At 34.3% G+C, this 21,091-nt stretch overlaps 1 protein-coding gene across 2 annotated transcripts in view; it reads left to right on the forward strand.

Moving 5' to 3' along the window:
- DPYD (dihydropyrimidine dehydrogenase) overlaps nucleotides 1-21,091 on the forward strand; it is an 831,093-nt gene that overhangs the window by 259,043 nt on the left and 550,959 nt on the right. For both annotated transcript variants that reach the window (XM_032302714.1, XM_032302713.1), the window contains exon 8: nucleotides 8,976-9,063. In XM_032302714.1, coding sequence (XP_032158605.1) covers nucleotides 8,976-9,063 — 88 coding nt within the window. The remainder of the gene's footprint in view (nucleotides 1-8,975; nucleotides 9,064-21,091) is intronic.

The raw sequence follows: 21,091 nt of genomic DNA on the forward strand, positions 1-21,091 counted from the left end.
TCTGTTCATATATTCTTGTGATAGAATTCAAATTTTTGTTTTTTATTTTACTTAGCAGCAGAATATATAGCTTTTAATTTCTCAAATATACTCAGCTTATTTTGCTTCAAAGGATCTAGTATAATATAATTGTTTATTCTTTAGAAGAAATAGCATCTTAGCTGTATTTTTATAAAACCTCTTTATTTTATATAAACATTTCTATTATTTTTAACCCTAGTAGAGTTTTACAAAGCCTCTTATGATATTCATGTCAGTGTCACTAACTTTTAGATTAGATACTGTTTTTTTATATGTTTTGCAATTCAGAAAATATGTGGATATAAATACTTTTGTTTCAATCTTTACACTATTTCTAATGACTTCATTATTAAAAGCTAAAAACTGTAAATCTGCTTAAATATTTTTTATTTTTTCTAGATATTTTTATATTTGACATTTCTCAAAATATTTTGATAGAATTTAATTAAAGTTAATTTGTAATTACTAGGCATGTCTTCTGCTTCATAATTTGAGTAAAAATATCTAACTGAGATCTTATTTGTGATAACCTTTCTACAGCATCTTCTTTCTTATTATAGTTATTTGAAGCATTTCTATTATTATAGAATGTTATTGGAAAATAATATAAAATCATATCATAACTCTACTGGAAGGAGAGAAACGTATCAATACCTACAAAATAATTTTTGTGTCTAAAGAAGGCAAATATTATTTTTAAAATTTTTCCATTTGATCTCCTATCTTAGGGATTCTGGAAATATTTTATCTCTTTAGCCAAATAGTCTATCACAATGTGAAGATCATATAAATTGTTATCTGTATTTTTATTTTACTTTATTACTTTTTAAATTTTATTATTTTTTTTAGTGTTCCAAGATTATTGTTTATGAACCACGCCCAGTGCTCCATGCAATACGTGCCCTCCTTAATACCCACCACCAGGCTCACCCAACCCCTGACCTGCATCCCCTCCAGAACCTTCAGTTTGTTTCTCAGAGTCCACAGTTGCTCCTGATTCATCTCCCCCGCTCTGATTTCCCACAATTACTTTTCCTTTCCTTCTCCTAATGCCCTCTGTTATTCCTAAAGCAAGTAAGTGAAACCATATGATAACTTACTTTCTCTGCTTATTTCACTCAGCATAATCTCCTCCAGTCCCGTCCATTTTGATACAGAAGTTGGGCATTCATCCTTTCTGATGGAGGCGTAATATTCCATTGTATATATGGACCATATCTTCTTGATCCATTCATCTGCTGAAGGGCATCTTGACTCTTTCCACAGTTTGGCAATTATGGACATTGCTGCTGTGAATATTGGGGTATATATGGCCCTTCTTTTCACTACATCTGTATCTTTGGGGTAAATACCCAGTAGTGCAATTGCAGGGTCATAGGAAAGCCCTATTTTTAATTTCTTAAGGAATTTCCACACTGTTTTCCAAAGTGGCTGTACCAATTTGCATTCCCAACAACAGTGCAGGAAGGTTCCCCTTTCTCCACATCTTCTCCAGCACATGTTGTTTACTATCCTGTTAATTTTGGCCACTCTAACTGATGTAAGGTAGTATCTCAATGTGGTTTTGATTTGAATCTTCCTGATGGCTAATGATGATAAACATTTTTTCATGTGTCTGTTAGCCATTTGTATGTCTTCTTTGGAGAAGTGTCTGTTCATGTCTTCTGCCCATTTTTCGACATGAATATCTGTGTTTTGAGTGTTTTGATGAATATCTGTGTTTTGATGCTGAACAACTTTGAGGAGTTCTTTATAGATCTTCGATATTACCCTTTGTAGCGTCATTTGTGAATATCTTCTCCATTCCATGGGTTGCCTTTTTGTTTTGTTTACTCTTTCCTTTGCTGTGGAGAAGGTTTTGATCTTGATGAAGTCCCAAAAGTTCATTTTCGCTTTTGTTTCCTTTGCCTTTGGAGACATGTCTTGAAAGAAGTTGCTGTGGCCAATGTCAAAGAGGTTACTGCGTATGTTCTTCTCTAGGATTTTGATGGATTCCTGCCTCAAACTGAGGTCTTTTATCCATTTCGAGAGTTTGTCTTTGTGTATGGTATAAAAGAATGGTCAAGTTTCATTCTTCTACACGTTGGTGTCCAATTTTCCCAGCAACAAATACTGAAGAGACTGTCTCTTTTCCACTGTATATTTTTTCCTGCTTTGTTGAAGATTATTTGACCATGAAGTTGCAGGTCCATATCTGGGCTCTCTACTCTGTGCCACTGTTCTATGTGTCTGTTTTTGTGCCACCATGCTGTCTTGGTGATCACAGCTATGTAATAAAACTTGAATCAGGCAAAGTGATGCCCCCAGTTTTGTTTTTCTTTTTCAACATTTCCTTAGCAATGCGGGGTCTCTTCTGGTTCCATACAAATTTTAGGATTCTTTGCTCCAGCACTTTAAAAAATGCCAGTGTAATTTTGATTAGGATAGCATTGAAAGTATGGATTGCTCTGGGCATTATAAACATTTTAACAATGTTTATTCTTCTCATTCATGAGCATGGAATGCTTTTCTGTCTTTTTATGTCTTCTTCAATTTTATTCATGAGTGTTCTGTAGTTCCTCAAGTACAGATCCTTTCTTCTTTGGTTAGGTTTATCCCAGGTATCTTGTGGTTCTTGGTGCTACAGTAAATGGAATCGATTCTCTAATTTCCTTTTCTATATTTTCTTTGTTACTGTATATGAAAGCAAGTGATTTCTGTGCATTGACTTTGTATCCTGGCACATTACTGAATTGCTGTATGAGTTCTAGTAGTTTGGGGGTGGAGTCTTCTGGGTTTTCCATATAAAATATCATGTCATCTGCAAAGAGAGAGAGAGTTTGACTACTTCTTTGCCAATTCGAATACCTTTTATTCTTTTTGTTGTCTGATTGTTCTTGCCAGGACTTCTAGTACGATGCTGAACAATAGTGGTGAGAGTGGGCATCCTTGTCGTTTTCCTGATTTGAATGGAAAGGCTGTCAGTTTTTCCCCTTTGAGAATGATATTCGCTATGGGTTTTTAATAGACGGATTTTATGAAGTTGAGGAATATTCCCTTTATCCCTATACTTCGAAGAGTTTTAATCAGGAACTGATGCTGTATCTTGTCAAATGCGTTTTCTGCATCAATTGAGAGGATCATGTTGTTCTTCTTTCTTCTCTTACTGATTTGTTCTATCACATTGATTGATTTGTGAATGTTGAACCACCCTTGCATCCCATGGATAAATCCCACCTGGTCATGGTGGATAATCTTTTTAATATACTGTTGGATCCTATTAGCTAGGATCTTACTGAGAATCATCTTGGCATCCATATTCATCAGTGATATTGGTCTGAAATTCTCCTTTTTGATGGGGTCTTTGCCTGATTTGTGGATCAGGGTAGTGCTTGTCATAGAAAGAGAAGAGACTGGAAGTTTTCCTTCTGCTTCAATGTTTTGAAACAGCTTCGGGGGAATAGGTATTATTTCTTCTTTGAATGTTTGGTAGAATTTCCCAGGGAATCTGTCAGGTCCTGGGCTCTTCTTTTTTGGGAGGTTTTGATCACTGCTTCAATCTCATTACTAGATATTGGTCTATTCAGGTTGTCAGTTTCTTCCTGTTTCAGTCTTGGAAGTTTATAGGTTTCCAAGAATGCATCTACTTTTTCTACGTTGGTTAACTTATTGGCATATAACTGTTGATAATAATTTCTGATGATTGTTTCTGTGTCCTTGGTATTATCACGATCTCTCCCCTTTCATTCATAATTTTATTAATTTGGGCCCTCTTCTTTTTTTTTTGGATTAGTTTTGCCACTGGTTCATCGATCTTATTGATTCTTTCAAAGATCCATCTTCTAGTTTCGTTGGTATGTTCTACTGTATCCCTACTTTCTAACTCATTGATTTCTGCTCTAATCTTGATTATTTCCCTTCTTTGCGTGGGGTTGGCTTAATTTGTTGTTGATTTTCCAGTTCTTTGAGGTATAGAGAGTTGGTGTTTTGGGGATTTTTCAGGTTTTTTGAGTGAGGCTTGGATGGCTATGTAGTTCCCCCTTAGGACTGCCCAAGTCCTAAGTTTTGAACAGATGTGTCTTCATTGGTTTCCAGAAATTGTTTAAGTTCTTTTTTGGTTTTCCTGGTTCATCCAAACACTCTTCAGCAGGAACGTCTTTAGCTTCCAAGTGTTTGAATTCTTTCCAAACTTTTTTTTGTGGTTGAGTTCCAGTTTCAAAGCATTGTGGTCTGAGAATATGCAGGGAATAATCTCAGTTTTGAGATTGAGCCCTAATTTGTGACCCAGTATGTGCTCTATTCTGGAGAAGGTTCCATGTGCACTGGAGAAGAATGAGTATTCTGTTGTTTTAGGGTGGAATGTTCTGTATATATCTATGAGGTTCACCTGGTCCAGTGTGTCATTCAAAGTTCTTGTTTCTTTATTGATTTTCTGCTTGGACAATCTGTTACTGAGAGTGGCATGTTAAGATCCCCTACAATTAATGTATTGATAGCAATATGACCCTTTATTTTGATTAACAGTTGGCTTATGTAGCTGGCTGCTCCCATATTGGGGGCATAAATATTTACAATTGTTAGGTCTTCTTGGTGAATAGACCCTTTATGAATGATATAGTGTCCTTCTGTATCTCTGACTACAGTCTTCAGCTTAAAATCTAATTTTTCTGGTATGAGAATTGCTACCCCAGCTTTCGTTTGAGATCTGTTGGCATGAAAGATCGTTCTCCATTGCTTCACTTCCAGTCTGGATGTATCTTTAGGTTCCAAATGTGTCTCTTACACACATATAGATGGGTCCTGTCGTTTCATCCACTCTGCAAACTCGTGCCGTTTTATGGGAGCATTTATCTGTATTTTTAATAATGGGTATCACACATTTTCTTTGAAGAAAGAATTATATTCCAAAACAAAGTTGTAAACCTTTATCTCCATTACAAATATTATTATATATATATATATGAAGGCATATTATGGATATGTAAAGGAAGTTCCATGAAGTCCCAAAGGGGATCTTAGATGGAAATTTGGCTCAGGGCTTACTATATTTAGCCCTTAAATTTGAACAGTAATAATTCTTATCCTGAGCTTGAAGTAGAGTGAATTTATTCTGAATTTAGCTACAAAGCTTGAGTACTCAGCCCCTTATTACTAAAGCCACTAGAGAAAGGTACATTATATGTTGTAATCCATGTTTAAGAAAAATCAAGATGAACTATTACATATATAGAAGTACATAGGACTAAAAGGAACAAAAACAGAAACAAAATGCTCAGCATGTGGCATTTTTCTAATATCATATCTATTTAACAAATAATATTACGATTTCATAGTCTATCAGCCACAGGAATGTTTTCAGTAGTTGTAGTTGTCTTGTAATAATAGCTTTAGTTACATGTTACACATTTCATCTCAGTTTCCCAAGGCATAAGGTAAACAGAATTTTAACTTTTTTTGTCAAAGAGTCTTTTTCCTTGTTCTTTCTGACTGAGATTTAGTTACTGATTAGATGACTAGGAGTCCGAGGCTTTTAGAAAAGGGAAATTTGACTAGATTCCCCAGCACAGGCAGATTAGATGACTAGGAGTCCGAGGCTTTTAGAAAAGGGAAATTTGACTAGATTCCCAGCACAGGCAGAGAAGAGTACTGGTGCCTGTCATTTCACTGAATATTGTTATTATTGCTGTCTCATTTCCATCATGGAGCTGCTACCCAATGGCTATTATCCGTCTTTCTCACAGTGTCCGTCCACAGTATAGTGAAGTCTTCTGGTCCCAGTCCCAATATATTAACGCCAAGAGTCAAGTGACTTATCTTTCCAGTTTTCAGTACACTGGAGTATAATTCAACTGTTTTTGTTCTTCCCAGTTGCATAGTATTGCCTAAGGTGGAAATGGGCTGCAGAAATATGAAATATCTGAATTTCTTTCCTGTACATTATGAACTCAGACATGTTCACTGTACTAGAGTGGAAGGATTGGGATGTCTTTGTTTATGTTTGATAAGTCACGTGGTGCCAATACTAAACTAAACTGCACACACACACACCACCTCGGGGAAGATAGGGGTCTTTAGTGAATCTTTCTGCTGAAGCAGTACATAAACTAAACCTAAAGTCAGGGATTCTGAGGATCACTTCCATGAATTAAGCCATCAGCAGGGCATTCCACAGCTCAACTTTGGAGATGGCGGTTTTACTCTTTTTGCTAAAACTTTATTTAGAATGTTTGGACCTAGAGTTTTCTTTTATGTCTTGCCTTTATTGTATATTGGTTTTAAGGTTATTTATTTAATAAAATAAACAGTAAAACTTTCTATCTCTACAATGAGAAGTAGTTTAATAAAAGAAAAATCTTCTTTAAAAATTTAGAATAAATTGTAATTCAGAAACTGAATTACAATTTATTCTAAATTTTTAAAGAAGATTTTTCTTTGGTATTAGGTACAGTTAGTGTTTAATTCTAATATTAAACACTAATATTAACACCCTCTGCAGTTAGTGTTTAGTTCTAATATAAATACACACTATTAGATACTATAAAGCACCTTTAATAGTATGTGCTTACTTGATGTTTTAATTTGTTCTGTAATATTTGATATGTTCCAGAGTTCTGAATGTTAGTTATTAATCTCACTTTGTCCTCTCCTTATAAACTTCCAGACATTTATTCTATCTCCCAATATAAAAGTAGATTAGTATTTTAGGAGAACAAGATGGCCCTGTATGACACAATCCCAGAGATCTTCTTCTCCTACTTTCTCTTTCTATTCTTTGCTTTGCCCTTTATATTCCAGAAACACTACATTTCCAGTAGGTCTAAACATGCAATCTGTTTTTCTATGCCTTTGAAGATGGTGCCACTTCTTTCATTCTCTTTTTACCTCAGAAACGTAAGATCACAGTTGTTACTCATGCTGGCTCTGTAGTTAGACTATAGATGCAATCTTGATAAATGTTGCCTAAGCCCTCTTGCTCCTTAGTATCATCATCTGTAAAACGAGGATACCAATACTACTTCACAAGTCTAATTGTAAGGATTAAATGAGTCCATATATGAGGTATTTAGAAGAAAGCCTTGCACTTAGTTAAGTACTCTGTACAGGTATTTTAGATTATTGTTTCATGGGTAAAGTTTGTTCTTACTCTGTGATTCAGTTTAGAGGCTTTTGTTTTTAAGAACATGCTATCTTCAGAACCCAGAGAAGCCTACCAGGTGTTATGCCTCCTTCTCTATAGTGGTAAGTGAGAATAAAATTGCAACAAAATATTTTACTTTAGGAAGCCTATACTGTCACACACCTGACAAGTAGACATCTCAACTTTAATCCAGTGACTAGTCCTTGATCTTCTTAGGAGTCATTGTCTGCCCTCTCAGTGCATGTGTCTTAACAAAGTCTCCAACATACTAGCCACCTCTTGTTCATGCTGTCCGATACGCCCGGTGTTCTCAGTGTAATGGATCACTGTGATGTTCTTTGGGATGGACAGATAGTTTCAGATTACATATATTATTACAGCAGAGAGTCGACATATTCCTGAGGCAAAACTATAAATGAATATTCTTATCTTTCCCCTGTGAATGTGAACTCTTTCTGATTCCTTTTTCTCAGAAGCAGGATGGAAAAGGATACCCCATGCAGTGTACCTGTGGCCTTATTAATCTGCTTTAGCAATAATACCACATCCGTCACAGAAACTGCAATCAGGGGTGCTCTTTGGTTGCGCCTGCAGTAGTTTACAGTTATTCTTCAGGAATCATCTGGTCTCAGTAGGAGCCAGCCTGGTGAATTACAGAGAAATATAACATGGGCCACCACCATCTCTCCTCATCCTACCCATCCTCAGGATATGGTGGTGTGTTTGATTTACTCTCTCGACTGGGATTTCAAAAGTTCTCTGGCCTTCCCAATTATTGAAGCTGTTATAGCTCTTACTGCACAGACCAGCAAGCGACCCAATGTGGGGATTACTTCAACTGACAAGTATAGCAGTTTTGCTTATGCAGTTGAATACTGGGGGAATGATCACTCCCTAGGGCTATGATCTCAGTGGTCCCACAGGGAGCCAGAATTTTACTAGGGTCTATTTTTTACCTTTTCCTTGTAGTTCCCCACTCTTGCATCTCTAGGTATATATGTCAGTGAAGAATCCGTGTCCCGTGTCCTTGAAGCATGTGATTATTTGCCCTTTCTCCAGCTTACAGTCACCTGGGTAAATGGTCATAGTTCCCTTTGGAGAGGGACTAAGGGAATCATTACAGTATTAATATGACAGGTTGTTGCAGGGTCCTTCTTCCTGGGGACTTGGCCACCCTCTGCAGTTAGTAGGTTCCAGATCTGAAAATCGGCTCTTGTCTGGGAACTGAACAAAGAATCATGACTTTTAATAGTGGTGTCTACCCTCTGCCTCCCAACTCTATTCATCTTCCCTAGACAGTGTCCTCTGTCAAAATTCTATTATTTTAAAAAGCCCTGTTAAAATCCTTCTACCTCTATTTATTCTCATCCTGTGAACTCAGCCATAACAAATCTCTCTGTCCTCTTGAATTCCTGCAGACATGTGCTGATCACACTTTGTTTTATATTATATTTATTTATGTACATCTTTTGCACAGATCTTCATTATACACTGAGGCAGAAACTGTGACTCATTTATCACTTTATTGTTTAAAGTGTCCCACATAGTACCTTGAACACACTAATCAAGCTATGAAAGTTTACTGACTTGATTTTAAATACACTAGCTTTTCTTCTGCTACTTCATTAAAAGGCAAAACTGCATTTAGTCCTTAAGCAAGATATGTTAGTGTTCTACTTATATACCGTTTTGTATATGTAAGCCTATATACTAGAAGACAAAAATATGTCTACATGTATATGGAATTTTTTATATATCAAGTTTCTGTTCTTTTTGATGTTAGAGTTTTAATTAATCAAATGCCAAAACATCATTATTCAAACATTTTTTCTTATAGATAATTTGTGGCAAAAGCCTTTCAGCAAATGAAATAACTCTTAGCACTTTGAAAGAAGAAGGGTATAAAGCTGCTTTCATTGGAATAGGTGAGTAGCTTGCTTTTAAATATTTTTTCTTTGTAATTTTTAAAAAATTTCTTGACGGTGTCCAGAATAACTGCCTGCAGACATTTCCACAATAAAAGTTACATCTGTTTGGAGAGCAGACAGGAATGAGTGGCTAAAGAAAGTTTTCTATTTATAACTGTGTTGTCTCACCTTCACTATGGGTAGACAGTGCCAAGACCATTTTTAACTTCCCCTTCTCTCCCTATGCCATCATTACCAGTGAACATCTCTAAAACACAAGATGTTCTTCAGTCATGCCATGGAAGCTCAGAATTTGGGCTTCATGATGTCTAGATGCTGTGGCTTTCTCTTTATGATAAAACCAATTGGCCAAATAGATAATAAAAGACAGAGTTGGCTTGGGTTTTGTTTGTTCTACTCATCTTTTCCCAAAATTTCCTAAAGAATTTTCATATTTAGATGAATTTTAAAGATGCTCAGTTGTACTTCGGAAAGTCACACGTACAATGTAGAGCTGCTAAGACACTTCACATGTACCATGGCTGCCTGTTTTGTCTGCATGTTACACAGAGCTTGAGTGGTCTCCCTCTTTCTCCATTCACTTATTGTTTCACGGAAAGACCAGAGAGAGCAAAGAGTTGATTTAACTTAGTCTTTGTCTCATGAACTTTGTATTCATTCTTTCCTGTCCCGATACCGGGGACCATTATGGCATACAAACTGAACAAGTCCGTCCTCTTGTCTTCCAGCTTGTCTTTGCTTCAGTTCACATTCCTTAAATGTGAATAGCTAAATAATAAAGCTACATGCAATGAAAATTGTTCCACTTCTTTGAGTGATCTCACAGTGGATAACATTTGTTTTGGGACTGTCCTTACTCAGATCATATCTAGAGTGAAATTATCAGGAATGCTTCTTAGTCCACTAAATTTTTTTTAACAAGATGCCATGTATTCTCTTACTAGGTAATTGCTACCAAGTCTAAGATGATCTCTGTCCCTCTGTTTATATAGATGAAAAATTATGGAGAGGAAAATAAATTTTTACTGTAGCTTCTAGCTTCTAAATGTCTGTAACGAACCTCCTTCCCTTTGGGAACCTGAGTCATCACTATTTCTCTATATTATCTTCATTCAAATACAATAATCACTGTGTAGATTAAGAATAGGGAGGAAAGGTCTGACATTTTCATAGGTTTCATTTTTAAAGGCACTACGCCAACTTTGGTTTTACTTTCAACGTACATTCTTGTATGGTGAATTAAGATACAAGAAGTAACATAAAGAAATAAGTCAGGCACCTCTGAAGTATATTCTACTAATACCAGCAATTTTCGATCAGTAAGTTGCTGTTACTTTCAATAAGTACAGGTTCAAAGACACTTTGTGAATAATGAATGGAAAATTTAGTGAGGCAATAGGCATGAAATTTTGGTGATGTTTTCAAAATAGCTATTTATAATTCACCATTCTGGTTTTCTACAGCAGTTGTATAGAAAAGATAGGTTTTCCATTGATGGAATAGTATATGTTAATGCAGTTTTGTGATCTCTACAAATGTTGTCTACAAAGAATCTCTGTATTGGAGAGATAAGTGCCAAGTAAATACATTGAAATATCTCCAAATTAATTGCATAATCAGATTAAAATAAAAATTTGAAACAATTAAATGGTTTACCGGTCTGAGTGGTTTTAGCTGTAAAAATATCTTCCATCTGTTAGAATCAATAATGTTTTAATTTTTTTTAAGATTTCATTCCATTAAATCTCCTTACATATGTTATTTGATAATGCCACATCCGTTCACAATACTCCATTTCACTCTGCACTGAGGTGTGAATACTGCATTTAAAATGTGGAGTCCTTTCATATTTATGTTGCTGTGCATTTTCACGCTGGGAAGTGAATCTTTTGACATTTTGGTGTAGTGATGTGTAGAATGCAGTTATGTTCTATTTCAGTATTTTATATGAAATATATACGAGAAAGTTTCATCTTGTCAAAGAAAAAAAAAAAAAAGCTCCTGTCTATAGAAGACAAGTAGCATTACCTCCAGGAATTGTTTATTTGACACTCTTGATTGCCGAGTTGGGAATTTATGACCTTTCTATTACCATATAACTGCCTATTACTTGGACAGCCTCACATCCTTACATGCTTTTGTTCATTAACCATGCTTCTATATTGTAATTAAACTTCACTCACTTCATCTACCTTTTTCCACTCAGTTTGGAGAAGTCAATTTTGGAATAGGACTTCTACATTATTTAGTATGTGGATTTGGTCACTTTTAGAAAGGAAAATGTGGTTCAAACAATATATATGTTTAGTCTCTCTCATCTAACAGTGTGAACCATCCTCAATGCTTGACTTCCATCTTTGGTCAATAGATAAGCCACTCTGCCCACATTCCTAACAAAAATGGGAAGTAAGGAAGAGAGCTCTTTTCCTTTTAAGTTTATGACCCAGAAGTTGCACATATCAGTTTTGTTTTTATCTCATAGTCCACAGCCTGGTCACATAAACATGCCTAGCAGCAGAGGATCCTGGGAAATATAGTCTCTAGCTGGGTGGACATATGCCTTCATTAAACTTCTATTACTATAGGGAAGGGAATGTGTGATCAAAGTAGAGATTGAAAAGAAATAAATGTCTCTATGCCAAATGTGTGCATCATCATTGGTATTTGACACTTGGATTCCTTATTCCCTAAATAAGGAATCCATTCTTAGAACTTAATGCTTACATATTGTTTGCTTAGGTCACTTAATAAAAATGAAGAATTTTCTCTTTCTGTAGTTGGAAATACTATTTATAGATCATCTGTATTCATAAATATTGTCCATTCTATGTTAGTTTGTCTGAAAGAAAAAAATCCTTTTTTGTGTTAAATAAGACTTATGAAGGACAGCTTGATAAATTAATTGCATTAACAAAAATATATTTTCATGTTTCCTGATTTTTTTTTTTAAGATTTTATTTATTTATTTGACAGACAGAGATCACAAGTAGGCAGAGAGGCAGGCAGAGAGAGAGGAAGGGAAGCAGGCTCCCGCTGAGCAGAGAGCCAGACGCAGGGCTAGATCCCTGGACCCTGGGATCATGACCCAAGCCAAAGGCAGAGGCTTTAACCCACTGAGCCACCCAGATGCCCCATCATGTTTCTAGATTTTTAACAATACGTATGATATTGCTGGTGAAAGTTGCTCACTTTCAGGTTTTTCCCTAACTAATGCTAACAGAGTCCATTAAAGAAATCATCACATTGAATATATACCATTGTGAGACTTACATCGCTTTACCCATAACAGCTTTAGTTTCTTCTAAGTGAAACAAAGATAAGTGATATAAAGCTCTATATCTTTTTCTAACCGGAATGAGTTGTTTTGAGACAATTGGGATTTCTTAAAAGACTAATTTTTTTTTTTTTTTTAATAAAAGCACTTGCAGAGTGTGTTACTATAAATGTTCAGAAATAAGTTAGAACATCTACTGTGCAAAGCTTTTTCAAATTATTTGGTCGTTCTCTTTGGTTCGTATTGAAATCTATATAATGGATTCCAAACATTGTTCCTTTTTTAGTTTTACAAAAATAAACACAAAAAATAGAAAATATCTAAGTGTGTTGCTCATCGTTAGGGTAAGTGTTAATTTGTGAAAAATGTTTTCAGTTTGGTGTGTATTTGTTTTGGGTGTGTGTGCTTGCACATCTACCCTGCATATTACAAAAAAATGTATTTTTTAAATGTAGCTTTAATAGTTAGTGTTTGAAAGCCTCTGATTTATGTTGTAAAGATCCTGAAATACTAATTGCCTTTTTCCCATACCATGCCCAACACTTATCAATAAGTAATTGATGAGTGATATATGTAAGTATTTAATAACTGCAGTATTCTAGGCACTGTGGTAAAAATTAAAAATACAGAGAAATCAAATTCAGTTTTTAGCTTAATTTTAATTCAATCATGAAAATTATAAGAGATTCAAACAGAACAATAGTATATAATTTGAGGGGTGTGATGTAGTCAGAGTGGGCTGAACATAAGTATAATTTTTTCTTTTTTCTTTTTTAAAGTTCTTTGGGTGATTTTTTCTAGAGTCAGGTTTTAGAATATCTGTTCTAGATGACTGAAGAGTTGACTCTTTAGCCTTTGCTTCAGAGAAGCCCATGTTCTTCCCCTTTTCCTATAATTGACCTCTGGTATTATCAGAAAACATGGCAGTGGTGAACAGATTAAACAAACATATAAGGGAAGGATCATCCACTAATACACCCTCAGATAAATGGGAAAACTTTGTATATTCTTCTGATGAGGTTTTTTGATTTTTGTTTTTTTTTTAATTTTTTTCCTGAATTTTTGATTTTAATACTAGGGAGAGAGAGAGGATTACAGAGGAAATAGCAGTAAAATCCTTTATTGCAGTCACAATAGACACAAAGGGAGCAGGAACCTCAGGAAGATCTTATAGAGATAATCACTGTCTCACCACCAAATGCTTAAATCTGTATCTATTCCAAAGATTTCTCTTGAACTCACTTTTCACTATACCATTCCCCACCCTTACTGATACTGGACAACTGCTGTAGCCTCCTAACTAGTTTCCCCAGACATCATTATCCTTACAACAGAAATAGTGATCTTTCTGAAATGAGAGCTTGTGATGCCATTCCTTCATTAAACCCTCTCTCCTTTGCCATAGCTTCCTATTTCCTTTGGGATAGAGGAAAACCTCCTTAAAATAAGACTTTCAAGGCTCTCATGATTTGGTCAACATTGAGCTTATGTCTCCAGTCACTTTAAGTATTAAATTGTGTGTTTCAGCCATCTTGAACTGTTTTCAGTTTTACCTCATCTAAAAAATTTTTTCCCAATATTTGGACATGGTGTTGCCTGGGCCCACAACTGTCATTTTCTTATTTCAATTGTTAGCCTACATGTTCTTTTTTTCTACTTCAAATAGTACTCTTCTAATGATCTAACCCTACCCTCATTCTTTAGTCTGGATAAATGAAGCTACTTCCTTACCCTAATTCTCACACCACTGTGTTTTTTTCCCTATCTGAATGTCCAGACTAAACTATATACTTTATTATAGCACTTCCCTGTGACTAGTTACGTGTTTGTTTTAGTCATTAGAAGTCAAATTCTTGCAGGCTGAATATTCTTTCTGGTTTGTCATTAGATCTGCAGTGCCTACAAAAAAGTCTGCCACATACTAGAAACTCTATAAGTATTTTTTCATTATTGATTTTTAACGCAACTCTTTTAACTATTTGCCAAAATAAATTGATAGGATATTGAAACATGTTGGCAATTTGGGGGGGTACTACAATATTTGGCCAAACCTAGGAAAAAGTAGATATTACATTATTATAAAACTGATATTGTACTATAAATGAACTAAGTAGGATTAGTAACACTGATGGTAGTGATATTGGTAGTAGTACTAGTAATAGCTAAAATACTGCATGCCCAATTCTTTTTTTTTTCTTTCAACTTTTAATATAATCTATTCCATTAACTCTTAAAATGGCCCTTAAGTGAATAAGAAAATAAAGATTAAGAAAGCTTTAAGGAAACTAGGAAATGCAACTAAAACATGGAAAATGGGTTTTATAGAGAAGGTAGGGAAAATGTAACAAATGCAAACATCCATATTTGAACAGCAAAAGCTGTTACAGACACAATGATTGAAGGCCAGCAAGTTATCCGATGACACCTGCCTATGTTGAGTTGTCCAATTGAAGGATCATGAACATGGGGGCTGCATACTCTTGAAGAATTATTCTTTATATTTAGCCTCACTTTTCTTACTGTTACTACCAGTTGGCTTTTTTCCCCAGTTACCTTAAGAAAATATTTTTTAAATATGATGAGTCTCAAATATTTTAACAGCTGAAGAAGAGATAATTACAATTAAGAAAGTCCATTGAGAAACTGTGGTATTAAATTTGCTACATTGTGGCCTTTAGTTAAATCTCTTGTGCCTTCTTAGAGCCAGAATTCTTCTCTGTAAAAGTTATTCTTAATTAGCTTCTTAATCAGGAGTTTCTAAATTGTACACAATCATGTATACTTTCTATTTATTTAGCAGAAAATGGAATAAGGTTTTTAGTCCACAGTCTTCTGTCCACAGATTAAAAACTGAAGTTGTTTAGGGATTGTGCACAATTATAGTAGATTATTTTAAAGTAATAAAACTAATTTAATTTTTAAGCCAAAAAAAGGGCATGATTTTGACAGTCCACTTTTTTTTTTTTTTAAGATTTTTTTATTTATTTGTTAGAGAGAGAGAGAGATACAGAGCGCAAGCACAGGCAGACAGAGTGGCAGGCTAGAGGCAGAGGGAGAAGCAGGCTCCCTGCCAAGCAAGGAGCCCGATGTGGGACTCGATCCCAGGATGCTGGGATCATGACCTGAGCCGAAGGCAGCCACTTAACCAACTGAGCCACCCAGGCGTCCCTTGACAGTCCACTTTTTAAAAAAATTTGTAATATTGTCTAATGTAGTGTCACTTATAAGTACTCAGGTATAATTGTGAGATGGCTTCCAAGAATTCAGAAATGAGGGAAATGGAATTCCAATTGAGAGTCCATTAAATCATCATTTAATGAGTTCAAGCAAAGCCCCCAGAAGGAGATAAAATAGATGTAGGGTAATTATTCTTTGATCATATTAACATATCTATAGAAACTGCATCTTGTTCTGCAGAAGCAGGTAATAAGGACTGGTCAATTTTGCAAGTATAGAAAGGAAAAAAAAAACTGAGGAAATATTGGTGGTATCTCTTTAAACACACCTGAATAAATGGACCTGGAGTTCTTGGAGCCCATATCATGAAGATAAACAGATAAGTTGCTTTGCTTTAAAATGTCCTTGTTCTGATTCCAAGTTCACTAAGTTGGCACTAATTCCGAAACAGTTTGATTATATTAGGAGACAATGCTAATCATGTCAGTCAGAGTAATCCTGGTCCCCATGGTGGTTATCTCTGTTGCTCAAAATCATTTTGCTTCTCTTAGGAATATGGTACTCTAACATGACGAACTTTCCAAACCAGGTAGCACTTCTTAAAAACAAGTTGTAACTGTCTCAAATATTTTTAGTGGCTGTCACTGCTTTCAGAATAAGTCCAATTTTCTTTGTATGACTTTCAACAAGCTATAATAGCTGTCCAAATCTACCCCTTTAGCCTTAAATCTACTACTTTATAGATCTTTCTTGCCACCAAATATCTGGATATCCCTCAAAAGTAACCTGTACTCTTCTATCATTATATCTTGGCTCATAGTTTTGACTTTACTGAGAAAATTTTTTAGTCTGTCTCCATATGGTAAAGTCAATACTTACAATATTCATCTCAAATGCCACTTCTTACATAAGACACTCATACTCATCCTGCAAAGATAAATGTTTATTCTGTGTTCATATATAGCAAAATGTTTTCTACGTCATTTATAGAACTGAATATAGTTTTCCTTTTATTATTTTTGGTTGTGTGCATATACCCACTCCCTTGCCCCACACACAAGCACAGTATATCAAAAGCCTTTGAGTGCAGGGATTAGTTTTTTTAAATTGTTGTATTTTACAGGTTAGCCCATTTTGTAACATGAATATAGTATTACATCAGTAACATTTTTTGAAGTAAAATAATTGGAAAATTGGAATTTTCTTTTTATTCAAAAAGAAAAAAACAACAAAGGAAGAAGTGAAAAACAATGTAATAATTTCTTGGGAAGTTTCAAACTATTTGATCATTTAGCTCTTTTTTTTAAAGTCATCTATCCTTCCAAGTATCTTCTTAGATACTTGGATACTTAGATACTTGGTACTTAGATACTTTCTTTTTTTTTAAGATTTCGTTTATTTATTTGACAGAGATCTCAAGTAGTAAGAGAGACAGGCAGCGGAATTGGAGGGGGAGGGGATGCAGCAGGCTCCCTGCTGAGCAAAGAGCCTGATTCAAGGCTCCATCCCAGGACCCTGGGATCATGACCTGGGCCGAAGGCAGAGGCTTTAACCCACTGAGCCACCCAGGTGCCCCTCCAGGTATCTTCTTATAGCTTTCTTGCACTCTCTCTCTCTCTCCTTTTTTTTTTTTTTTTTTTTTAACAAAATACAAAAGACATATTCATGGTTTTGATTACTTACTCAAAGACAATGAATTAAATTCTAAATATTACAGTTCATGTCGTTCTTACACTTATATCTTATCATTGTATTAAATATTATACTTCTGTGCTGAATATTAGGTATGGTCTTTGAGCATTTTGGTAAAGGTAATGTTATTTGCTCTAGGGTATTTAATAAGCATTGTATGATGAAAATGGTGGTATAAGAAAATCCTTTTATTTCCCCCCTGCTGGTAGAATTCCTGGAATATTGTAGATTTTCCTAAATATCAATTGTATTATTGATTTAATTAACTGAAATATTCTATTTCTCCCATTTAACAGTAAAAAAGGATATAATTCATTTAGCCAAGAGGATTATTTTAAAATATTCTATATGCCATATTTTAAATTAAACATTTGTATGAATGTAAATTTTATTTTAAATTATTGAACATTTTTATCCTCTGAATTTCTTTTTTTTTTTTTAAGACATTTATTTATTTATTTGACAGAGAGAGAGAGAGAGGAAATACAAGCAGGGGGAGTGGGAGAGAAAGAAGTAGGTTTCCCACTGAGCAGGGAGCCTGATTCATGCCTCCATCCTAGGACCCTGGGATCATGACTTGAGCCTAAGGCAGATGCTTAATGAATGAGCCACCCAGGTGCCTCTGGGTTTCTTTTGATGGAGACATGGAGGGATTATTATTACATATATATGTATATATATGTAATGTGTGTGTGTGTGTATATATATATATATATATATATATATATTTCATGGCATGAAAATATATTTCACTTATATTAGTTATTTAAAGAAGGAGGGAAAAACTTTTTTTTTTTTTTTTTCATTTTCATTGTTCAAGCACTACCCTTTTTTTCCCCCAAGTAGTTCCCAATAACTTGATCAACTCTTGAAGAGCAAGCAATTGAAAAGGGACGCCTGGGTGGCTCAATTGGTTAAGCATCTGCCTTCAGCTTAGGTCATGATCCTGGGGTCCTGAGATCCATTCCTGCATCTGGCTCCTTTCTCTCTCTCTCTCTCAAATAAAATCTTAAAAAAAAATAATAATCAAAAAAAGAGTTGCAAAATTATTGAACTAACCAAAACGTTTTCTTTCAACTGCTGCTTATGGCTCCTGGTTACCTTTTTTTTTTTTTTCCCCTTCATGGGTGAAAAATATCATTTGAACTTGGAAGGAGATATTGTTGAACATACACTGTGGGCATCGTGTTGGGTTCTTTTTTTTTTTTTTTTTCCCCACAAATGTAGTAATCATCATGTAGATCTTAAGTTGTCCTCTGGAAGTAAAATGTTGATGTTGAAGAATAAACTTTGAGAAACTTAACAAAATTAGAAGTCACTGAGATAGTGGGTTTTGTCATACAAGAATCAAGGAACATCACAATATACAAACTCTTCCCCGTAAGTCCCCAGTTCAATGAAGTTGGATCTGGAATTCATGACATTCAATACATATGTATGATATGTTAGTGGTTTCTAATTAGAGCTAGGAGGCATACCACTAGATACCTTTGTTCACACTATAAAGTGTACAACCCTGCTTATCTTACACTTTTACAAATCATTATATGCAAAATCTGATAAAATTAGGGCCCCCATTACACACAAGGAAAGAGGGATTAATAAGAGAGGCATGAAAAATGGTATGGAAATGGCAGAAGTTGATACAAATTAGAAGAAATTAGGTATATTTCTACATATGCTTCAGATTTCCATCTACCAGTAATCTTTCCAAAGAATAGGAATGAGAAAATTTGCAGGCTAATTTGTGCATCTTCTTTATCACTTATTTCATATTTATATAGGTTGGGCTATACCATCTTTGGCTAAGTAGCATTAGATCAAATTCAATAATATTATTTTCATTGACATTTAAATAACACTTTCTTTGACATGAGATACTTAAAAACTGTATGTTCTAAAGGAAGATGATTGCTTTTAAGAGGAGACTTCATTAAGACATTTTAAGTAATAAATCTGTTTTAGAAGAAATTCAATTTAAATTTATATCAAATCAGGTTTTCACCAACCCTGCCTTTGAATTTTTTAAGGGGCATCTAGTGAATTCATATTGTCCTAAATTCCCAAGGCTGTATTGTGTGACACAGATTTACTTAAATGAATAAATAGAAATCAATGGGATAGAACCTAGTTTGGTTATCCTTTCTCAATTGTTAAACTCATATTTCTTGGCAATATTATTTAAATTATATAAGAATTAATATATGGGGAAAGAATACTATATTCATAATTAATTTACATTATTAACTCAGATAACATAACTCTTTAAAGTAAATTATTAACTGTAGTTACTATTGACATTTAAGAAAAAATTTTTTAAAAATTTTGATTTATTTATTTTCTTATCTCCAAATACATAAGAAATCTTGATGTGTTTTCATCTTCTGATTAACCATGCAGTGCCACCTGGTGTGCAGATGGAAAGAATATTACACATCAGAGGCTCTGTTCACACCCACCCTCCCAAACATAAACTTAGATGGCAGAAAGTTAACAGATGTTCACTTTGCTAGTGTTATGGAGATAAATTGCACATAAAACTCTTAATTCATAAATTAAATTTGGAGAAGAAGATATTGATACCTGGATGAATCAAAGATTATGTGAATATGTCCAGGTTAGTGGAAGAAAGTCATACTTAATTGGAAAATAGCTTTCTTGGATCTCTAAGTTCCTATTTTGTGTTTCTACACTTTATTTTCTTGTGTATACAATATTTGTGTTTGTTGAGCCTTAGTATCTCCATTTCACTGATAAATCTGTCAGTGCTAGAATAGAATGTTTCTTTTAATTTAACCACTGACTGTTCATATTTTAACATATATTGTTATACTTCTATCATATATATGTCTCTGGCTGTGTTCTAGGGATAATAGTTTGCAAAATAAATTTAAAAGGCTATTATTTATTTAGAAAAACAATGAAATACTTTTATGCAACTAATAAATACAAATTTTGTATATGCAAATATAATAAATACAGTTACTTAATTTCTTAGAGTATTGGCTAAATTTTATGCATAAATTAATTCTCACAATGTAATATCAGATTGATATTGGTGATATCTCCATTTCCTGTATGTATAAATTGTGTCAAGAGATGTTAAGTAATAGGTTCAGAGTACAACCTGGATAAATTGAGGTACATCTGAAACCAAAATGATACTCTTATCCAGTCCTCTAAATTGGTGTTACTTATAAATAATTATTTTTTCTTAATTTATATATTTCCTTTTTAAAATTCATTTTTTTAAATTGTGGTAAAATACACATAAAGTTACTATCTTAGCCATTTTTTAAGTGTACACTTAGGGCATTAAGTACATTCATGTTGAATTAATAGAATTGATAAATCCCCAGCCAGATTTATCCCCCCAAAATTTAAATAAATAAAGGAGAAGAGACCCAAATAAATAAAATCATGAATGAGAGGAGATATCACAACTAACACCACAGAAATGCAAACAATGATAAGAGAATATTATGAAAAATTATATGCCAATAAATTGGGCAATCTGAAGAAATGGATACATTCTTAGAAACATATAAGCTATAAAAACTGAAACAAGAAGAAATAGAAAGTATGAAGACCCATAACCAGAAAAGAAATTGAGTCAGCAATCAAAAATCTCCAAAAAAGCAAAAGTCCAGGGCCAGTTTCTCAAGGCAATTCTATCAAATGTTTAAAGAAGAGTTAATACATATTCTTCTCAAACAGCTCAAAAAAATAGAAATGGAAGGAAAACTTCCAAACTCATTCTACAAAACCAGCATTACATTGATTCCAAAACAAAACAAAGGCCCCACTACACTGAAGAATTATAGACCAATATCTCTGATGAACATGGATGCAAAAATTCTCAATGAGATACCAGCAAATCTA

This window comes from Mustela erminea, chromosome 10 (genome assembly GCF_009829155.1).
Source record: "Mustela erminea isolate mMusErm1 chromosome 10, mMusErm1.Pri, whole genome shotgun sequence".
In the NCBI taxonomy this organism is placed as follows: Eukaryota; Metazoa; Chordata; class Mammalia; order Carnivora; family Mustelidae; genus Mustela; species Mustela erminea.